Consider the following 18,176-nt stretch of genomic DNA (forward strand, 5'->3'; position numbering starts at 1 on the left):
AAGGGGTTTCCAGGCTCCAAAGCGGCAACAATAGGGAAGAGCTTCCTAGTATCATGAAGGAGGTATCCCTTCTTCTAATGAAGTACTTCACTCTGGATGGAAGGAAGAGGAGATTCCACCTTCACCATAGAGTAAGAATGAATTTTCCCTATTGGGTTTTGTCTTATTTATCACAATATATTTCTAAATCTTGTGTTAAGGATAAACCCCCTCTTCATCAAGGTCTCATTCATAGGTTATATAACTTCCATTTGGCCTTAACCCACTCTCAGGGGATCCCCACTATTGATATTAGATGCTCTTATGACCCCAACTTATATGTTGATCTCATTGTCACCCCCTCCAATTTTGGTGAAGTGTCATATCCATGTTAAAAAATTCCTACAAGAAAGAACCCTACATGTATGGCCAAATTTAAAGCCATTTCTGCCACTAAAAAGAACCATGATGTGGAATCCCAGACTAAGATGCACAAAAATGTGGAGATTATTGAGGACTAGGGTTTTGATTCTATCTCCTCTGATGAATCAGATTACTTTGAAACCACAGGCTCAGATTGGTCTCCTTCCAATGATGTTAATGTTAATGATAACCCTAGCCTTCCTCCCACAAACCCTCCCACCTCTACAAATATCGAGCCCCCAAGCTCAATTATGGTCCTCACTAAAATTTTGAATGACCTGCATGATGATGTGCAAAGGTAGGATGACTTGTTAAAGTGTCTATTTGGATAGATGAATGTCACTATAAGGAAAATTAATCAGTTGGAGGCTACGATTGAAGCTAGGGATAATACCTGGCTAGACGATTTGGATGAAGACAGAGTGTGAAGATCTGCCAATGATCTTATTGGCCTCATGGGGTAGTGGCATAAGGTGAATGGGAAGATTGAAGATTTGGATGCCAAGCTCAAAGTGGCTTAGACCAAAATCAAGTAGGAAGAAATTAAGAAATCCTATGAGGTCCTCAAGAAGAAAATTGAGGAGGCTAATCTTGCTTGTAGGAATGCAGATAATATGCATAATGCCTCCCTGCAGGATATCCAAGCTATCCAAACTGAAATGAATAAGTTAAGGGAGAAGAAACGTAAACGCATAGAGGCCCTGATTGTGGGTTTAGGCCCCACAGAGTCCCTGGTTAAAGCGACCCCTAATTCCGCTTTCGTGTCCTCTGGCTCTAGGACCGAGTCTTGCAAAAAAGTGTCCTTTTCGGATAAAGTGTTAAGTTTGTGCCAAGATTGGTAGGATAAACATTCTCCCATGTAGTTGGCCATCTCTTTGTGCCTTTATTGGGTGGTTGTTCTAGTATTTTATGGTTTTCTGACTCTTTCTGTTTCTGTTGGTTATCTAGTTTTGTAGCTGGCTCTCAAGTTGCCCTGCTGGGTTTTTGCTTTGTTAAGGTGGGGGGTTATTTTGTTAGTTGTGTATCCCTCATGCGCTCTTGGTGTTTCTATGTCGATATGTAGCCATATGGTCATATTCCACTTTTATTAATCAAAATAGTATTGTTTGGAGAATACTTCAAATGGTAAGATATCAAGAAGTTTATTATATTATATTTTAACACTTACAACTAAACCTGTATACCAAAAAAACCCTAAATCCAACCCAGTTTACCAATACAACAATAGACATATAATATAAATTTGTTTGAATATTATTCCAAAACTAAAATAAATTCTTAAATTGATTAAATTCAATTAAAAACAAGAATGGCACATATATGAAAATAGACTACAATTAATAGTTTCTTTGAAGGATCAACTTAAGAATAGTATTTGAAAACTTGAATCACTCACTCAATAACCTTGTGCTTGTCTAAATAAGTTATAAGAAAGTAGATCATTTAAACAACCTCTCTTTTATCCAAAATCCCTCTCATCATAACTTTACATACATTTTTTGATTTTTTGATTTTCAAAAATGTATGTTTCCATATACTTTAACAAATATAAAACAATGCAAGCTTCAACGTATTAAGTATTGTGCTAGTTCTTGAATTCTAGACCTACTTGCCTACACTTTGCTTTGTCTCGAACTCTCTTTTGAACATCCCCCTTCTCATGCCTTCATGGGTGTCTTGAAATTGTGATAATGAGAAGAGGAGGGGAGCCATGCTTTCTTTAACATTCTTGATCCCCCTGATAAATTTTACTTGGTTTTTACTTATCTTACTGTCTACGTAATATTCAACATGAAATCAGGCTGCTCTAAGAAAGTGACAGTTATCTTGCACTACCATGACCTAGTGATATAATCCATGAAGTAGATTGATTTCTTTTACAAATGAATTGCCTTTCAAAAGGATAAAACGATCTTCTAACTTTATAGTCGAATGTGTTGAAACACTTTCCAACAAATTGTTCACGAAATATAATATACTCTGTTTCATGCCAATACCTATGTTTCACATTAGAATGCATATTCAAAACATTCTATGATTGGGTCAGCATATTTAGAACTACCTGTACAAAACAAGTAAAACATTTTAAATGTTTACACAAGACAACAGCATAAGACTAAATTTTCATTGCCTAAAGAATTCTAACTTCTTGTTACCACAATATAGGCCCACCACATTTTTTATTCAATGAATTACAATCACTTTGCTAACCGATCGAATACATCAGACAGTGGATGACAGAACGGAAGACAAATTTTGCACTCCAAGGTAGACGTATGATGCAATAATGGGCAGCCCTGCGAATAATTTATGTTTACTTTCATTTGCAGACTTCTTCCATGGGGGATAGATGGAATAAAAATGTTTTCTTACATGTGGCTATATAATATTTTTATTATTGTGCCTAATCAATTGTAGCTTATTGGTATTCCCAACATATCATTATCTGTAATAAAATAAAATGACAGGAACTGGAAACTATCGCATTGCCCAAAGCCATTAGCAAGTGGGAAGAAAAGTAGAAAAACATTGGAGTAAAACAGAATAAAAAAATATATTTTTGTTTCTTTCAAGATTTCAGTACTTGAGTCTGTCACTGAGTAGGGTTTTAAAAAATAATTTAACACTTATCTTAGGCATCATTAAATGCTAGCAATTAATTTGAGATTCATATTCAAAATAATATAAATAGACCTTAATTAGCAGTTGGGTTCCTGGGTTGGGTCTCTGGATATTTCATGATATCAAATAATAATAATAATAAATTTTCATTCAAATTATTCAGAAATTGTCAATATCAGAAACATCACAATCCAAAACTCAAAAACATAACCATCATACCAAATTGAGAACCAATACTGAAATACGATAGAATTAATAGATACCATTTGCCCCTATTAATTTATTGTTCATCATTAAAATATTATTGAAAAAATAGAATTACAAGAATTTTTCATTTTCTTAGAAATTTTCTTAACCTTGTATTCATCTTTACTTTTCTGAAAACTCAGTACTTTAAGAAATGTTAGAATGGAATTTTTGCATTCCAAATTCAATAAGGATTAAATGAATGTGAGAAAACAAGATCTCAATAACATTAAAACCACATTTGTCTAACTGTAAATTCAGTGTATGAGAGTGCAATTTTAGCTGCAATTTTGTGATTTCATTTAAACTGTTATTTGACAATTACTATATGAATGGTGGACCAATTGTACCTAATTATTTGCTATCGTGGATCAATTACTATAAGACCTTTTTCAAAATTTGAAGTGGAGGTAAATCTTAAATCACCACTTTTAAAAATTCTAAAATTTTCTTTCAAACTATTCACAAATTGTCAATATCACCGACATCACATTTCAAAACTCAAAACATAACCATCATATTAAATAGAAAATTGATACTAAAATATATTTAGATACCACTTAATCTTTTTAATTTATTGGTTATTATAAAAACATTATTAAAAAACAGAATTACAAGAATCTTTCAATATCTTTTAAGTTTTCTAAACTATGTATTCATTCACATTTACTTTTCTGAGTATTCACTATTCACTAAATGAAAAGTTAGAATATAATTTGTGTACTTTAAACTTTATAAGGATTAAATGAATCTGAGAAAACAAGATCTCAATAACATTAAAATCATGTTTGTCCACCTCTAATTTCATTGTATAAGAGTGCAATTTAGGTACAATTTTGTGAATTTATCAACTTTTTAAATTGTTATTTGAGAATTACTATATAAATAGTGTACCAATTGTACATAATTATTTACTACTGGTAAATCAATTACTATATGAATGGTACACCAATTTCAATGTTTACATTGTTGGGAATATGAAGCTCAATAGTCACATGACCATTCGTCTTCTCCAAACTCTTCATTTCAAACCTGAATGTGAATGTATATATATATATATATATATATATATATATATATATATATATATATATATATATATATATATATATATATATATATATATATATATATCTGTGTGTGTGTGTACAGTCATGTATTGCAGATTGATTAATAAATGATTCTCCCTACTTTCTGGTGGATGTAGCCAGTTTTGGTGAACCACGTAAATCTTGTTGTCTCGTGTTTTTTGTTTTGTGTCCATTATATGTTTTATCTGCTTGTTTAAACTTATGATTGGTATTAGAGCATAGGTGTAAGTCATTGAACAGAGATGAAAGAAGATGAATTGATTATGTCATCGAAGAATTTCTCAACAATTTAGACTCGGAAGGGAGTGAAATTGGGCAAGTGAAAGCTAAAACAATTCGCCATGTACATTGGTGGGATGGCCGGAAATATGGAGAAGAAGATGCCAAGTTTGTGGACAAGATCCAAGAATATGATGATGAAGAAAGAGGGAAAAGCGAAAGCAATCGTGAGAAATCACGAAGAAGGTCAAACTACAAACCTAGAGATGGTGGTTGCTGGTTTTGTGGCAAGCAAGGCCACACCAAAAAGAATTGTTGGAATTATAGGAAGATAATAGACCAATCAAATGAAGAGGAAGATGCTAGATTTTTTACTTTCTCGGCTCTTGAGATTTTTTACTTTCTCGGCTCTTGACGTAGCTATAGAAAATGGTTTGAGCAACCATGAATTTGTTGGCAAAGAAAATAAAATTAGTATCGAGAGTAAAAGGGAGGTTGAAAGTTGTAGGAAGAAGCCCAGAGTGGTTGTGGATGGGCAGGTGAAGTATCGTAAGGAGTGGGAGGCCTGTGATGTGAGCCTCTACAATGGCGACCTCCACGAGGGCAATTGTTTTTTCGTCAAATGCTGTGAGGATGAGGGTTTGGCAGTCGCGGGGAGTGCTAGTAATGTTGCTTGTGTGCTTGAAGGAAGTGAAGGCAGAGGTCTTGATGGTCAAGGTTCCCCACGTACAGGTTATGATGTCAATTTACCTCCTAGACTAGATTATAGTTCTGAAAAAGAGCATGTTGGTATTTCTTCTTGGGATGCAAGGAATGTGAAGCGTCGCGAGGATTCTGAATTTGAACAGTTGGAAGAAAATTTGACGACTTAAAAGGTAGAGGGATCTGTCGGTTCTTTGCAGCTATTGGTCTCGGTGTCAAGAGACAGAAAGGGAGTCTCGTGCGTGGAGAAGAGCTTAGGGTACCCCAAGGAATTCTTTAGACAGAAATGGATGATTTGCATCAACGGTGGTAGAGGCAGAGGTCTGGCGGCACTTCAAAGAGATGGGATCTCTGGACCATGAGTCGCTCGAGAGAACAGAGCGGGAAACTTTTCTTATTAACAAACTTGATGACAAGCTGTTTGTGTAGTGTGAGAAGTGTATGGAGTGGTCGGAGGCCATGGGCATACATTATCCCATAAAACCTTTTTTGTCTAGCAGCAATTATGGAGGTGCGCCTTACACAAGGAGCAGATCTAAAAAATAATGTTTGTAAAATACCAAGGACGAAGATAATACTAGCTATGATGAATGCATCGTGCCTGTAGAGAACATTGCGAATTTATACCATCGTTTGATGATTTTGACCAGTAGTTTCCTTGGTGGCACAGAAGGGAGCATTGAAGAAATGTTCGATTGCATTCTTGAGAAGGAATGTGTTGATGATCAATCGACAGTATTACCGACTATGGCTGGGGCTAAATTTGAGCACAAGAAAGTGGAGACTGAGGACGATTCTGAGACTTCAACAACACCGATTATGGAAGATGATGGTGGTGTTATTTTGACGAAGAAACCTCCGCTGTATGTAATGGATCAGGTGAAAATAGATCCAATAAATAAGATCGTTGTCCTTAGCATTGAGGTACAGTTTGTGGTGGGAACAAAGTGTAGAAGGGTGTTTGCTATGCATGCTGTGCTGATAGTCTGACGCAAGAGTTTCAGCAAGCAAGAACGGTATATGATTGCAAGAAGGCAACAAATAGTGAACAAGTGCAACGACTGCAGTTAATGAAGAAAGTGACCAATGGAGTGGAATTGGAGGAGCTGATCAAAGGAGATTTGGGGTGCTTGGCGAGGGAAGAGTGGACAGCAGAAGTGTTCATTTTTAAATTAATGAGGTGCCAGAATATTGAAGAGATGGTTCAATTGCAGCAAATTGTTGACTCCGACTTGGCATGGAGAAGATTAATCTGAAGTGTGGTGAGCAAGAGTTCGCAAAGCTTAAATCTTGCAATCTAGTTGTAATGTGAATTAGGAGTGGAAGCAGGGATGTCACTGTGCATGGCTATACTGGTTGGTCTTCACGGGGAAGATTGTTGGGAATATGAAGCCAAATGGTCACATGACCATTCGTCTTCTCCAGACTCTTCATTTCAAACCTGAATGTGAATGTATATATATAGATGTGTACAATCATGTATTGCAGATTGATTAATAAATGATTCTCCCTGCTTTCTGGTGGATGTAGCCAGTTTTGGTGAACCACGAAAATCTTGTTGTCTCATGTCTTTTGTTTTGTGTTCATTATATATTTTTGTCTGCTTGTTTAAACTTACATACATGACTCTTAAATTAAGATTTAACTTCTAATTTTGAATAAATCTGTCTTCATAAACTGAGATAATTAAATTCTACCAACATTTTTCAGTCAAATTTACTGATTGATGATAATAATTGTTCACAGAGATGAACAGTTTATAATTGAATTCTAATAACACATCTTTGAAAACATATCTCCTACTAATGATGACCCCTAAATTTTCTGGCCCACAATTGAAAATAGCAAGTTGCAGAAAAATACAAACTAGACATGGACAAGAACTGGCTGTTGAATATTTCGCATGACTAAAACCTGAAAAACTTTTCGTGCAAGAGTATAATTAGTATGAAGGTCCACTATATGTTGAAAAAAAACTAAAAGTTTACACTTAGCCATGGAATCGCCATCACACTATAAAATATTAAAAAGTCGACATTATTGCAATATGGCTTCCACCCATGTGATTTCTAATGTTAGATGATTGAAAGTAACATGTTAAGACATTATTCACAACATTACGAATCTTCTGTGATTAACATATTAAAATACCACGATTTTTTTTTTTGCGTGTTCGGCGTTGGAACATTTGCTGTTTCATTCCACTACTTTGTTTCGTTTGTGCTATATAAACCACCCAAGCAAGCAGCCTTGACACGTTAAAATTTAGTTTGAGCTTTCCATATTGAAAGAGTTTGCAGATTAAGATGATGTCAAACCTTCACCCGGCGACGTTTATGGTAGTGCTGTTTACATGCATTGTCTTACTTGATTCTCTAGCATGGGCGAACCTTCATACCTACAAATTCGTTGTGAGTAGATTTTTATATGATTGTGCTCTTCCATAAATTAAAAATTGATTATAATCTATTGAAGAATTTGATAATTCCTTTTACATGCTGTTTTTCATTCATTGATTATATGGAGAATCAAGGGGAGAGCTGTACACACAAGTACAATCCAAACCATATTTCTATTTAGGAGTTCTAACGCAAGAAACAAAATTTGTTATTGATTTTCACAGCTTGAAGAAACAAATATTACTCGGCTATGTGAGAATTATACCATAGTCACAGTGAATGGACAGCTTCCGGGTCCAACTCTGCATGTCCGAAATGGGGACACACTTAATGTTACAGTTTATAACAAAGCCAAGCACAACGCCACCATCCACTGGTATATATATTTCTTGTAGACTGTCAATTCCATTCCTGATTCAAAACTCTTTAACGAAGAACTTGATTTTTCAGGCATGGAGTGAGACAGATTCGCACCGCGTGGGCTGATGGACCTGGGTATATTACGCAGTGCCCCATCCAATCAGGGGGGAAATTTACGTACACTTTCACCATTATTGATCAGGAAGGAACGTTATGGTGGCATGCCCATGTGTCATGGCTACGTGCAACAGTTCATGGAGCTATGGTTATCTATCCAAAGAGGGGAAGCCCTTATCCGTTTACCCACCCACATGCAGAGTTTCCTATAGTGTTAGGTAATGGAAAGTAGAACCTTACAAGATATTTCTTTTAAAGTTTCTGGATTAGATTGTGTGTACAAGATATTTCTTTTAAAGTTTCGAATTACATTCCGTGATTCATTATCACGATGAGAAAGAGTTCAAAGGAGATGAAAAATGTCAAGTTGCAGATCTATACTGAATATGAATCATGGATCTGCAACTTGGCATTTTTCCTCTCCTTGGAACACTTTCTCATCCTGATGATGAATCATGCAATGTGATTGGAAACATTGATGCTAAAAATTTGTAGGACACAATCTAATCCAGAAGCTTTACAAGAAATATAATATGAATTGTGGAAATCTAATAGCATTAACCTTACAAGATATCATATTTATTCATCAATCTAGCTTACATGAATCTCTTAATCATATTATAAAAATATTAAACCAAAAAATTATTTTTAATGTGCTAAAGTAACACCATTTACTACAAAATCATAATAAAAAATATTTATAATTGAATGAATTTTTTTAACATATTCTTCATCTTATTTTTTAATATGAAAACAATTTAAAAATCTATACACCATAAAAATTAATGACCTGTACCATTTTCAAACCTAAACACCTTTATTCCCTCCACACCTAATTTCCATTTGAACTTAATATTACAATACTATCACTCCGATAGCTCATGGAATCATTAGTGTAGGTTACTTTATACCAACTCATATGCATTCCATTTCCGAATGTTATGATTATACGATGCATAACTGCTTTTGAAATTTTTTTTTTTATTATTATTCTTTAAAAAGTATGCTTAATATTTTACCAAATGGAATCTTGATATAGGTTACGCTAACTACAAGTTTAGAATTGAAATAACAATGCTTTCAGCTGTACTTAGCACTGATTATCTGTAAAACGTAGGTGATTTTGAATAGGAAATGTGATTATGATTCAAAGTTTTCCATCTTTTAGACTTTTCTCTTGTATGTTCATACTGGATTGTCCTTGAATTCATAATGACTCTAATCGATTGACTTAAATAATCAAATTGAACAGGGGAGTGGTGGAACAGTGATCCCATCGAAGTCGAAGAGGAAGCGAAACTGAGTGGAGGTGCACCGAATGTTTCAGACGCTTTCACTGTAAATGGACAGCCAGTAGACCTCTATAACTGCTCAAGCTCAGGTACCAATTTTTCTTTTGGATTCTGAGTGGATGGGTAACCCATTAGTAAGACTCAATCGATTAAAAACAAATAATCCTAGGCAGTTAAATCCAGAAACGGGCACCATGAATATAACTAACCCAATTCCGTTTCTCACTAATCAAAATCAAGACTGCAATCGACTTTACTGAAACTTTTTGTATGCAGAAACAACAAAGTTCTCTGTACGGAAAGGAAAAACCTATCTTCTTCGCATCGTCAATGCTGCAGTCAATAATCACCTCTTTTTCAAGATCGCGTCACACAATGTGACAGTGGTAGCCGTGGATGCCTCCTACACAAAGCCATATACAACAGACATTCTGGTTTTATCATCTGGTCAGACTGCAGACGTTCTTCTCACAGCCAATCAGGCCAAAGCCAAATACTATATGGCAGCCAAATTATACACCACTCAATCTTTAGCAAATATTGATAACACCACAACAACCGCCATTCTAAGCTACAGGGGCTCTAGTTCATCTGCCACTCCAATCCTTCCAGACCTTCCAGAATACAACGACACTGCAACTGTGACCAACTTTAGCCAAGCCTTGCGAAGCTTGGCTTCACAGGAGCATCCGGTGGACGTTCCCCAAACCATAGACGACAGTAGCCTGATAACCGTAGGACTCGGTTTAATTCCTTGTGAAACAAGTGGTAACTGTAGCGGCCCTAACAATACCAGATTGAGTGCCAGTATGAACAATATATCTTTTGTGCTGCCAGATATCGCCGTTCTGCAAGCTTATTACTTCAACATATCAGATGTCTATACCACCGACTTTCTTTCCAATCCACCCATTGAGTATAATTATAACGGCGATGTAGACAAAATTCTGTGGGCTCCTATTTCTGGAACAAGGATGAAAGTGATTGAATATAATGCCACAGTTCAGATTGTGTTCCAGGCAACGAATATCTTCCAAGCAGACAACCATCCAATGCATATTCATGGTTATGACTTTTATGTGGTAGGAGAGGGTTTCGCTAATTATGACAATGAAACAGATCCGAGCTCTTTCAATCTGGTCGATCCGCCTCAACGAAATACTGTAGGGGTTCCTGTCAATGGATGGAGTGCTATCAGATTCAAAGCTAACAATCCAGGTAATAAACATAGTGATAATCCTGTTATGATTCTAGATATTATGTATGGTTTGAAATTGAAATCTGGGAAATGGAGTAATGAATGATTGTTGGATTTCTGCAGGTGTTTGGTTCGTACATTGTCACTTTGATGATCATGTAACTTGGGGGCTGAGCATGGTGTTTCTAGTGAAGAACGGTCCCAGTGAGTCCGAAAGTTTGAAGGCACCTCCTAATAACCTCCCGGAATGCTAGAGAAAGTTATAGTATCAGAAATTTATTTCTGGTGTTGGTCACCATAGTATATGGATTTTCTTTAGAGATGATGTGTTGGGACATTATGCTTTTGTTTTTCTTCTGTATATCCGAGTTGAATCGGTCCATCCTTACGATTTAGTAAGTGATGCTTGGTATTAAAGAGAAGGATAAAGGCTATCCTTTTATTTAGTTGAAATCTATTATCTAGTGAGAATATTTTGTTTGCAGTTTTTAAGATTATAAAATACAATTATGGTAATCAATGGTGATTTACTATCTTATAATGGCCCAACATAAGGAGCTTTAACGGGTGATAAAAATAAGTGAAATTTCAAAGAAGTCTGAAAATGTGAAAGGCAAAAAATACCGCGAAATCAATCATAGGGTTTTTTAGTCATTCCTTCCTTTGCCACAAAACCAAATAGGATTCCACTCGAAGTTGACAACATAGATAGGAAAAAGTCCATGAAAACAAGACCTCGGCAAGAAAACAAAGCAACAAACAACAATGTAACATTTGGCATCAAAGGATGGAAGGGTAATTGGCATTGGGGAGCTAGGGCTAATGATAAAAAATGTTTCAAGCTAGAATAGATAAATTCTAGGCTTGGGAGGGGCAGAAAACAAAATACAAAATTCGACAAGGATCTGGATGGGAGTCAAGAAAGAATAAGCCTTGCAAAGCTTGCATCGCAAAATCCAAGGTCCTTGTGCTAACTTGCGCTCAGCTGCAAAGTTGTGCATTCTTTGTTAAATGTTGTGGTGGAAGTTGTTCGGCTGACCATCTTGCGGAATGGTGCATTGAGCATTCATACCTTCAATGGTCGTGTAAGAATCAGACCTTAAAAATTATGTATGGAAAACCACTTTTTTAAGGGTTTTAGTTTCTACATGGATCAAATAAGCACATCATCAAGAAATTTTCTACATGGATCAAATTAAAAAAATCTACCTATGGAGTACTGGATTATCGAAGCCCTAAGAAGAATTGTGGAAGAATGGGGATCATTCATTGGGGTGGATGAAGATATTTTTCTTTTCACAAGTGTTGTGAGGTAAGGAAAGCGTCTATTCTTGGTTATGGGAGTTGCTATGTTGAACATGCATTGCATTTGGCAAGATGACCATGTTGGGTGAGATAGGTGTTAGTGCTTTGGAAAGTTGATATGCATAAGGTGTCATGTAAATGGTAATTATGTTATTTTGACACAAATTACCTCTTCAATGTTGAAGTTGGTTTTGGAAACCATGATAGCCTACTACTTTTTGTTGAGCTCTATAAATATGCGGTGTCTTGTCTTATTATTTATGAGAGGTTGAAGATTTTGAGAGAAATCGTTATGTTGTCAAAATTATTTCTAAATCCTATTATAGTGTGAAGACTCCTGAAGAGCATAGCTAAGAGATTTATTGTAACCGTTGTTGCTATTGATTAATACAATTGAGCTGAGTGTTTGGAGTGTGGGTTTTTTCCCGAAAGAGTTTTCTCACATATATGCTATGTTACAAGTTTATTTTGTTTTGAATATCTGTTAATATTTATTTAGATGTACATCTGAATATGTAATTGTTAAAGAGTTTGGAAATCTTTTTTCATTCACTCTCCTAATAGTTCGGTGTAGGAAGTTGTATTTCACTACCTGGTTTCCTTTTAGTTGGTATCAGAGCCTGATCACCTTTGATCTCAGTTGTAGGTACTGATGGGTTTTTTGTACTAATCTAAGTTTCAATGGGAGTTTTGTAGAAGTGATTTTCTTGATATCTTATTGTAGAAAAAGATGGCAAGCACATCTGGAAGGATTGAGATGGAGAATGGTTATTTTGGTGAAGCATTGGTTGTAGCTTTGACAATGTAAGCATATGAAGATGTGTGGCTAATAAACTCTAGGTTATCTTTTCACATGATGTCACATAGATATTGGTTCTCAAAATATGAAGAATTTGATAGTGGAAAGGTGTATCTCGGTGATGATTCCTATCTAGAAATAGTTGGTCGTGGAAGATTCCGAATTAAACACCCCAATGGTAGAGTGAAGAGAATTGATGGTGTGTTGCATATCCCTAGATTGGCATGAAACCTCCTTTCAGTGAGTAAATTGAATGATGTGGGTGTGCAAGTTTTCTTCTCGAGTGGAGGATGTAAGATGACTAGAGGAGCTATGGTTTTGGCTAAAGGAGTTTGGATAGGAACCTTGTTCAACCTAGATGCATGCACTATTTAGTGCAATAGTTCTTTTGATAAGTCAAAGAAGAAAAATCTTTAAATTATTCATCCTCACCATTGGATAAATAAAGCAATGAAGAAATTTGTTGCATCTATTTCTAGTGGTCGTGCTTTTTGGGTACCTAGGGTGCTCATTCTTTGGAAATGAACCTTCTAGTAAAGAAGACAATGTTATGGCACTAGAGACTTGGCCATATTGGTGAGAAGGGTCTCCAAACCTTAAAATCTAAGAGTCTTGTAGAAGGCCTTGAAGACTGCAATCTCAAGTTAGATTTCTATGAACATTGTATCTTTGGTAAACAAAAGCGTGTGCAATTTTATAAAAGTTCTCATAAGTTTGAATTGGGGTGTTGGACTACATTCATGCTTATGTGTTTGGTCCTAGAAATGTTCCTTTGTTATCAAAATCTGTACATTTTGTATATTTCATAGATGATTACAGTAGGACATTTGTTTATTTCCTTAGGAGTAATGTTGAAGTCTTTAGTCAGTTTAAGGAGTTTAAATCTTTTGTTGAAAATTAGACTAATAGAAAGATTAAATGTTTGAGAACTAACAATGGTGGTGAGATTTGTTCTACAGAGTTTGATAAATTTTATAAAGAGCACATGATTTAAAGATATAAGACAAATCCATACACCCCTCAACAAAATGGAGTTGTAGAGAGAATGAACAAGAGGTTGATGGAGAGGGCTAGGAGTATGTTGAGTGGTGTTGGCCTTAAGTAGAATTTTTGGGCTGAAGTTGTAGCCACTACATGTTATCTAATTAATAGATCTCCTACATCATCTCTTGTTGATAAGACACCTATGGAGGCATGGTCTGGTAAAAATCCTTCATTAAGGCATCTCAAAGTATTTGGTTGTGAGGCATATGCACATGTGCCTAGTGAGAAGACTTCTAAGTTGGAAAACAGGGCAATTAAATGTATCTTCATTGGCTATGGTGTCGGTGTGAAGGGTACAAGCTTTGGGATATAGCTAAAAAGAAGTTTCTCTATAGCAGAAGTGTACTTTTCAAAGAGATGAAGCCTTCCACTATATTATTGCAGCTAGAGAAAAAGGAGGAAAGGAAGGAGGTAGTTCAAATTCCACCCACTCTGGCGAGAGATGAACTACGCACTCCTGATGGACCTAATGATGAGGAGAGTTTTTCTAGAAGCTCTGAGCATTTTGAAGAAGGTGAAGAACCTCAACTTCAATAATTGAGGAGGTATATGCGTGATAGGCGACAACCAGATAGATTTGGTTATTCACCAGAAAGGTTTAGTTATTCGTTGTTGGATTCAAATTGTGTTTTTGCTTTGATTGCTAACAATGATGAGCCTAGGATTGTTAGAGAGGCTATGGGTATGGATGATGCAGATTCATGGAAGAAAGCCATTGAAGAAGAGATGGCTTCTTTGAATAAAAATGATACTTGGGATCTAGTACCTTTGCTTGATAGACATAAATCTGTTGGTTGTAAATGGGTGTTCAAGAAGAAATTAGGTCTTGATGGAACTTATGAAAAGAATAAGGCAAGGTTGGTCACGAAGGGATATTCACAGAAGGAGGGAATTGACTTTGGTGGGATTTTCTCTCCTATAGCAAAGCCGACATCCATTCATTTTGTGTTACCACTGATGGTAGCATATGATTTAAAAATTGAGAAAATAGATGTGAAGACAACTTCCCTTCATGGTGATTTGGAGGAAAAGATTAATATGTCACAACCTGAGCATTTTGTAGTTGAAGGTAAAGAACATATGGTATGTAAGTTGAAAAATATCTATATGGTTTGAAGCAATCTCCTAGGATGTGGTACCAAAAATTTGACACCTATGTGTTGAGTTTGGGATTTCAAAGATTTAAATCTAACCATTGTGTGTATTTCAAAACTGAAAATGGTTGCATTCTCATTATTACATATATGTAGATGATATGTTGTTTTTTTGGGGAATGGTAATATGATTTCAGATTTGAAGTTTCAGTTGTCAACATAGTTTGATATGAAATATTTGCGTGTAGCGAGGTATATCTTGGGGATGGAGATCAAAAGAAATAGAACTACTAGAAAGCTTTGATTAAATGAGAGAATGTATGTGAACTCGATGTTGGAGAGATTCAACAATTCATCTTGCAAATCCTTGGTAGTTTTTGTTTTGTAAGGAATGAAGTTATCAGTTGAGGATTGTCCAAAATCTCTTGTTGAGATAGACGACATGACCAAAGTACCGTATGCAAGTGTTGTAGGAAGTTTGATGTATGCCATAGTATGTACTAGGCCAAACATTGCCCAAGAAGTGGGAGTCCTAAGTTGGTTTATGTCTAATCCTGGATGAGTAAATTGGGATGTAGTGAAGAGAGTGTTTAGATATTTGCACGGTACTTCTGAGTATTCCCAATGTTTTCATGGTTATCCTTTTGGACCTCGACATTTAGTTTGTATTCATGGGTTTGTGGATTTAGATTGGGCAGGTGACATTTGACAATAGGAGATTCACCAGTGAATATGTTTTCACGATGTTTGGTGGTGCTATCAGTTGGATGAGTAAGCAACAAACTGTAGTTGCTTTGTCCACAACAGAAGCAGTTTACATGGTAGCTACTCATTCTTGTAAGGAAATCATTTGGCTTAAGAGTTTGTGTTTTGATATTAGATTTGATGCAAGACATATCGCTATATATTATGACAACTAGAGTCATTTTCTCGGCAAAGAATCCCACTTTCCATGCCAGAACAAAGCATATTGATGTACAATTTCATTTTGACTGTGATGTGGTAGAAGATGGAAAGGTGAAGTTGGAGAAGGTTTATACTTTACCGAATGTTGCATATGCATTGACAAAGCCAATGAACACTGAGAAGTTCAGATGGTGTGTCAATTCGATGAGCCTTGGGACCTGAGCAGATTATGATGTAGACTCTTGATAGGTCTTCGACAAGTGGGAGAATGTTGGGATAAGGTGTCTCAACCTTTGAGTCCTAACATTGGTTATTTAATTATTGATTTATTCCATTTTTTTAATTTCTTAAATTGCCATTCACTTTTGGGTCCTCTTGGTGAGGTGGCATCCTACAAGGCAGTCATGAGATCTGACATAATCATGTTCTTGGGAAATTGGTATCCACTTGGAAGCTTCTACATTTTGGGAAGGTGTTGTCATATATTTCCAATTTGAAGTGGAAATTGAAATGGCAATTTCCTATGTTGACTAAAGAGTCTTGGCGTGTGTTTTCTATTATGGATTGCAGTTGTATTTGAGTAGCTAATATTTAAGGTGGAGTTCACTTTTAACAAGTGGTGTGAGGTAAGGAAAGCGCCTATTCTTAGTTATGGGAGTTATTATGTTGAACATGCATTGCATTTGGCAAGATGACCGTATTGGGTGATATAGGTGTTAGTGCTTTGGAAAGTTGCTATGCGTAACGTGTCATGGAAATGGTAATTATGTTATTTTAACACAACTTACCTCTTTAGTGTTGAAGTTGGTTTTGGAAACCATGACAACCTACTACTTTGTGTTGAGCTCTATAAATATGTGATGCCTTGGCTTATTATTTATGAGAGCTTGAATATTTTGAGAGACATCGTTATGCTACCAAAATTATTCCTAAATCTTGTAATAGTGTGAAGACTCCTGAAGAGTAGAGCTATGAGATTGTATTGTAATTGTTGTTATTGATTAATACAATTGAGCTAAGTGTTTGGAGTGTGAGTTTTTTCCCGAAAGAGTTTTCCCACGTATATGTTGTGTTATGAGTTTATTTTCTTTTGAATATTTGTTAATGTTTATTTAGATGTACATCTGAATCTATAATTGTTAAAGGGTGGAATTTTTGTTTTTTTGCATTCACTCTCCTGATAGTTCAATGTAGGAAGCTATATTTCACTACCTGGTTTCCTTTCACCCCAAACCATAGGTGACAGTAGCATCATAACCGGAGGACTCAATTTACTTCCTTGTGCCACCAGCACTACCTATAGCAGCCCTAACAATACCAGAGTGACATCCAATATGAACAATGTATCCTTTGTGGTGCCAGAATTTCCCATCCTGAAAGCTTATCACTTCGGTGTTAATGGAGTATTTACCATCGACTTTCCTTCACACCCACTTGTTGTGTATAATTATAGTGGTGGTTTACCCTAAACTCTATGGGCGCCAATTCTGGAATGAGTGTGAAAGTGATTGAATATAATGCCACAGTTCATATTGTGTTCTAGGGAACCAGCATCTTCCAAGAAGACAATCATCCAATGCATCTTCCAAGGAGAGGGTTTTGGTAACTATAATAATGTAACAGATCCACTCTCTTTCAACCTGGTTGATCCACCGCAACAAGATACTATGGGAACTCCTGTCAATTGATGGATAGCTATCAGGTTCAAAGCTAGCAATCCAGGTAATGAACAGAGTGACAATTCTATCATGATTCTAGATATTATATATGGCTTGAAATTGAAATTTGGAAAATATATATAGAGTACTGAAGGATTTGGAAAATATATATAGAGTACTGAAGGATTGTTCGATTTGTGCAGCTATTTGGTTCGTACACTGTCACTTTGATGATCATGTAACATGGGGGTTAGTGAAGAACGGTCCCAGTGAGTCTGAAAGTTTTGTTGAACTAAATAATAATTTCTCCCTTCACCGTCATTTGTAGACTAACTTTGTAGAAATATAATTTATGCTTATCTTGTCCTGCTGTGCATAGTATCTGATTTTTGACTTATCTTGTTTTACTCTGACGTAATATCAGATTTTTTACATACAATAATATTTATGTTTATCTTTTCATGTTCTGCAAAAAACCTGATCTGTGCTTATCAATGTGCTTGGGTAAAAATTTGATAGAGTTTTTGTCTTATCTTAAACTTGCCATGTATTGCAAGTTTCCAAACCACCTCTCTTCACCGACTACTGCAGGAAACATTTGCTATAAATGTATTTGTAATGTGCAAGTCAGAGATAATTTTTTATTTAGGGGAACAAAGCACAGAGATTTCTGAGAACTCAGAAGAGCTTAATAATTATATTTTGTTATTATCCATTAATAC

The 18,176-nt window shown here is 35.7% G+C and overlaps 1 protein-coding gene across 1 annotated transcript; it reads left to right on the forward strand.

Annotated features, from left to right (window-relative positions):
* The first annotated feature begins 7,575 nt into the window (after positions 1-7,575).
* On the forward strand, positions 7,576-10,977 carry LOC131074483 (laccase-12-like). The gene is made up of 6 exons (XM_058011103.2): positions 7,576-7,693; positions 7,906-8,057; positions 8,132-8,376; positions 9,411-9,539; positions 9,727-10,668; positions 10,772-10,977. The coding sequence occupies exons 1-6, from the start codon at positions 7,589-7,591 to the stop codon at positions 10,900-10,902; spliced, it is 1,704 nt and encodes a 567-aa protein (XP_057867086.2). The 5' UTR covers positions 7,576-7,588; the 3' UTR covers positions 10,903-10,977.
* The last annotated feature ends 7,199 nt before the right edge of the window (positions 10,978-18,176 follow it).

The sequence above is a fragment of the Cryptomeria japonica genome, chromosome 9, assembly GCF_030272615.1.
Source record: "Cryptomeria japonica chromosome 9, Sugi_1.0, whole genome shotgun sequence".
In the NCBI taxonomy this organism is placed as follows: domain Eukaryota; kingdom Viridiplantae; phylum Streptophyta; class Pinopsida; order Cupressales; family Cupressaceae; genus Cryptomeria; species Cryptomeria japonica.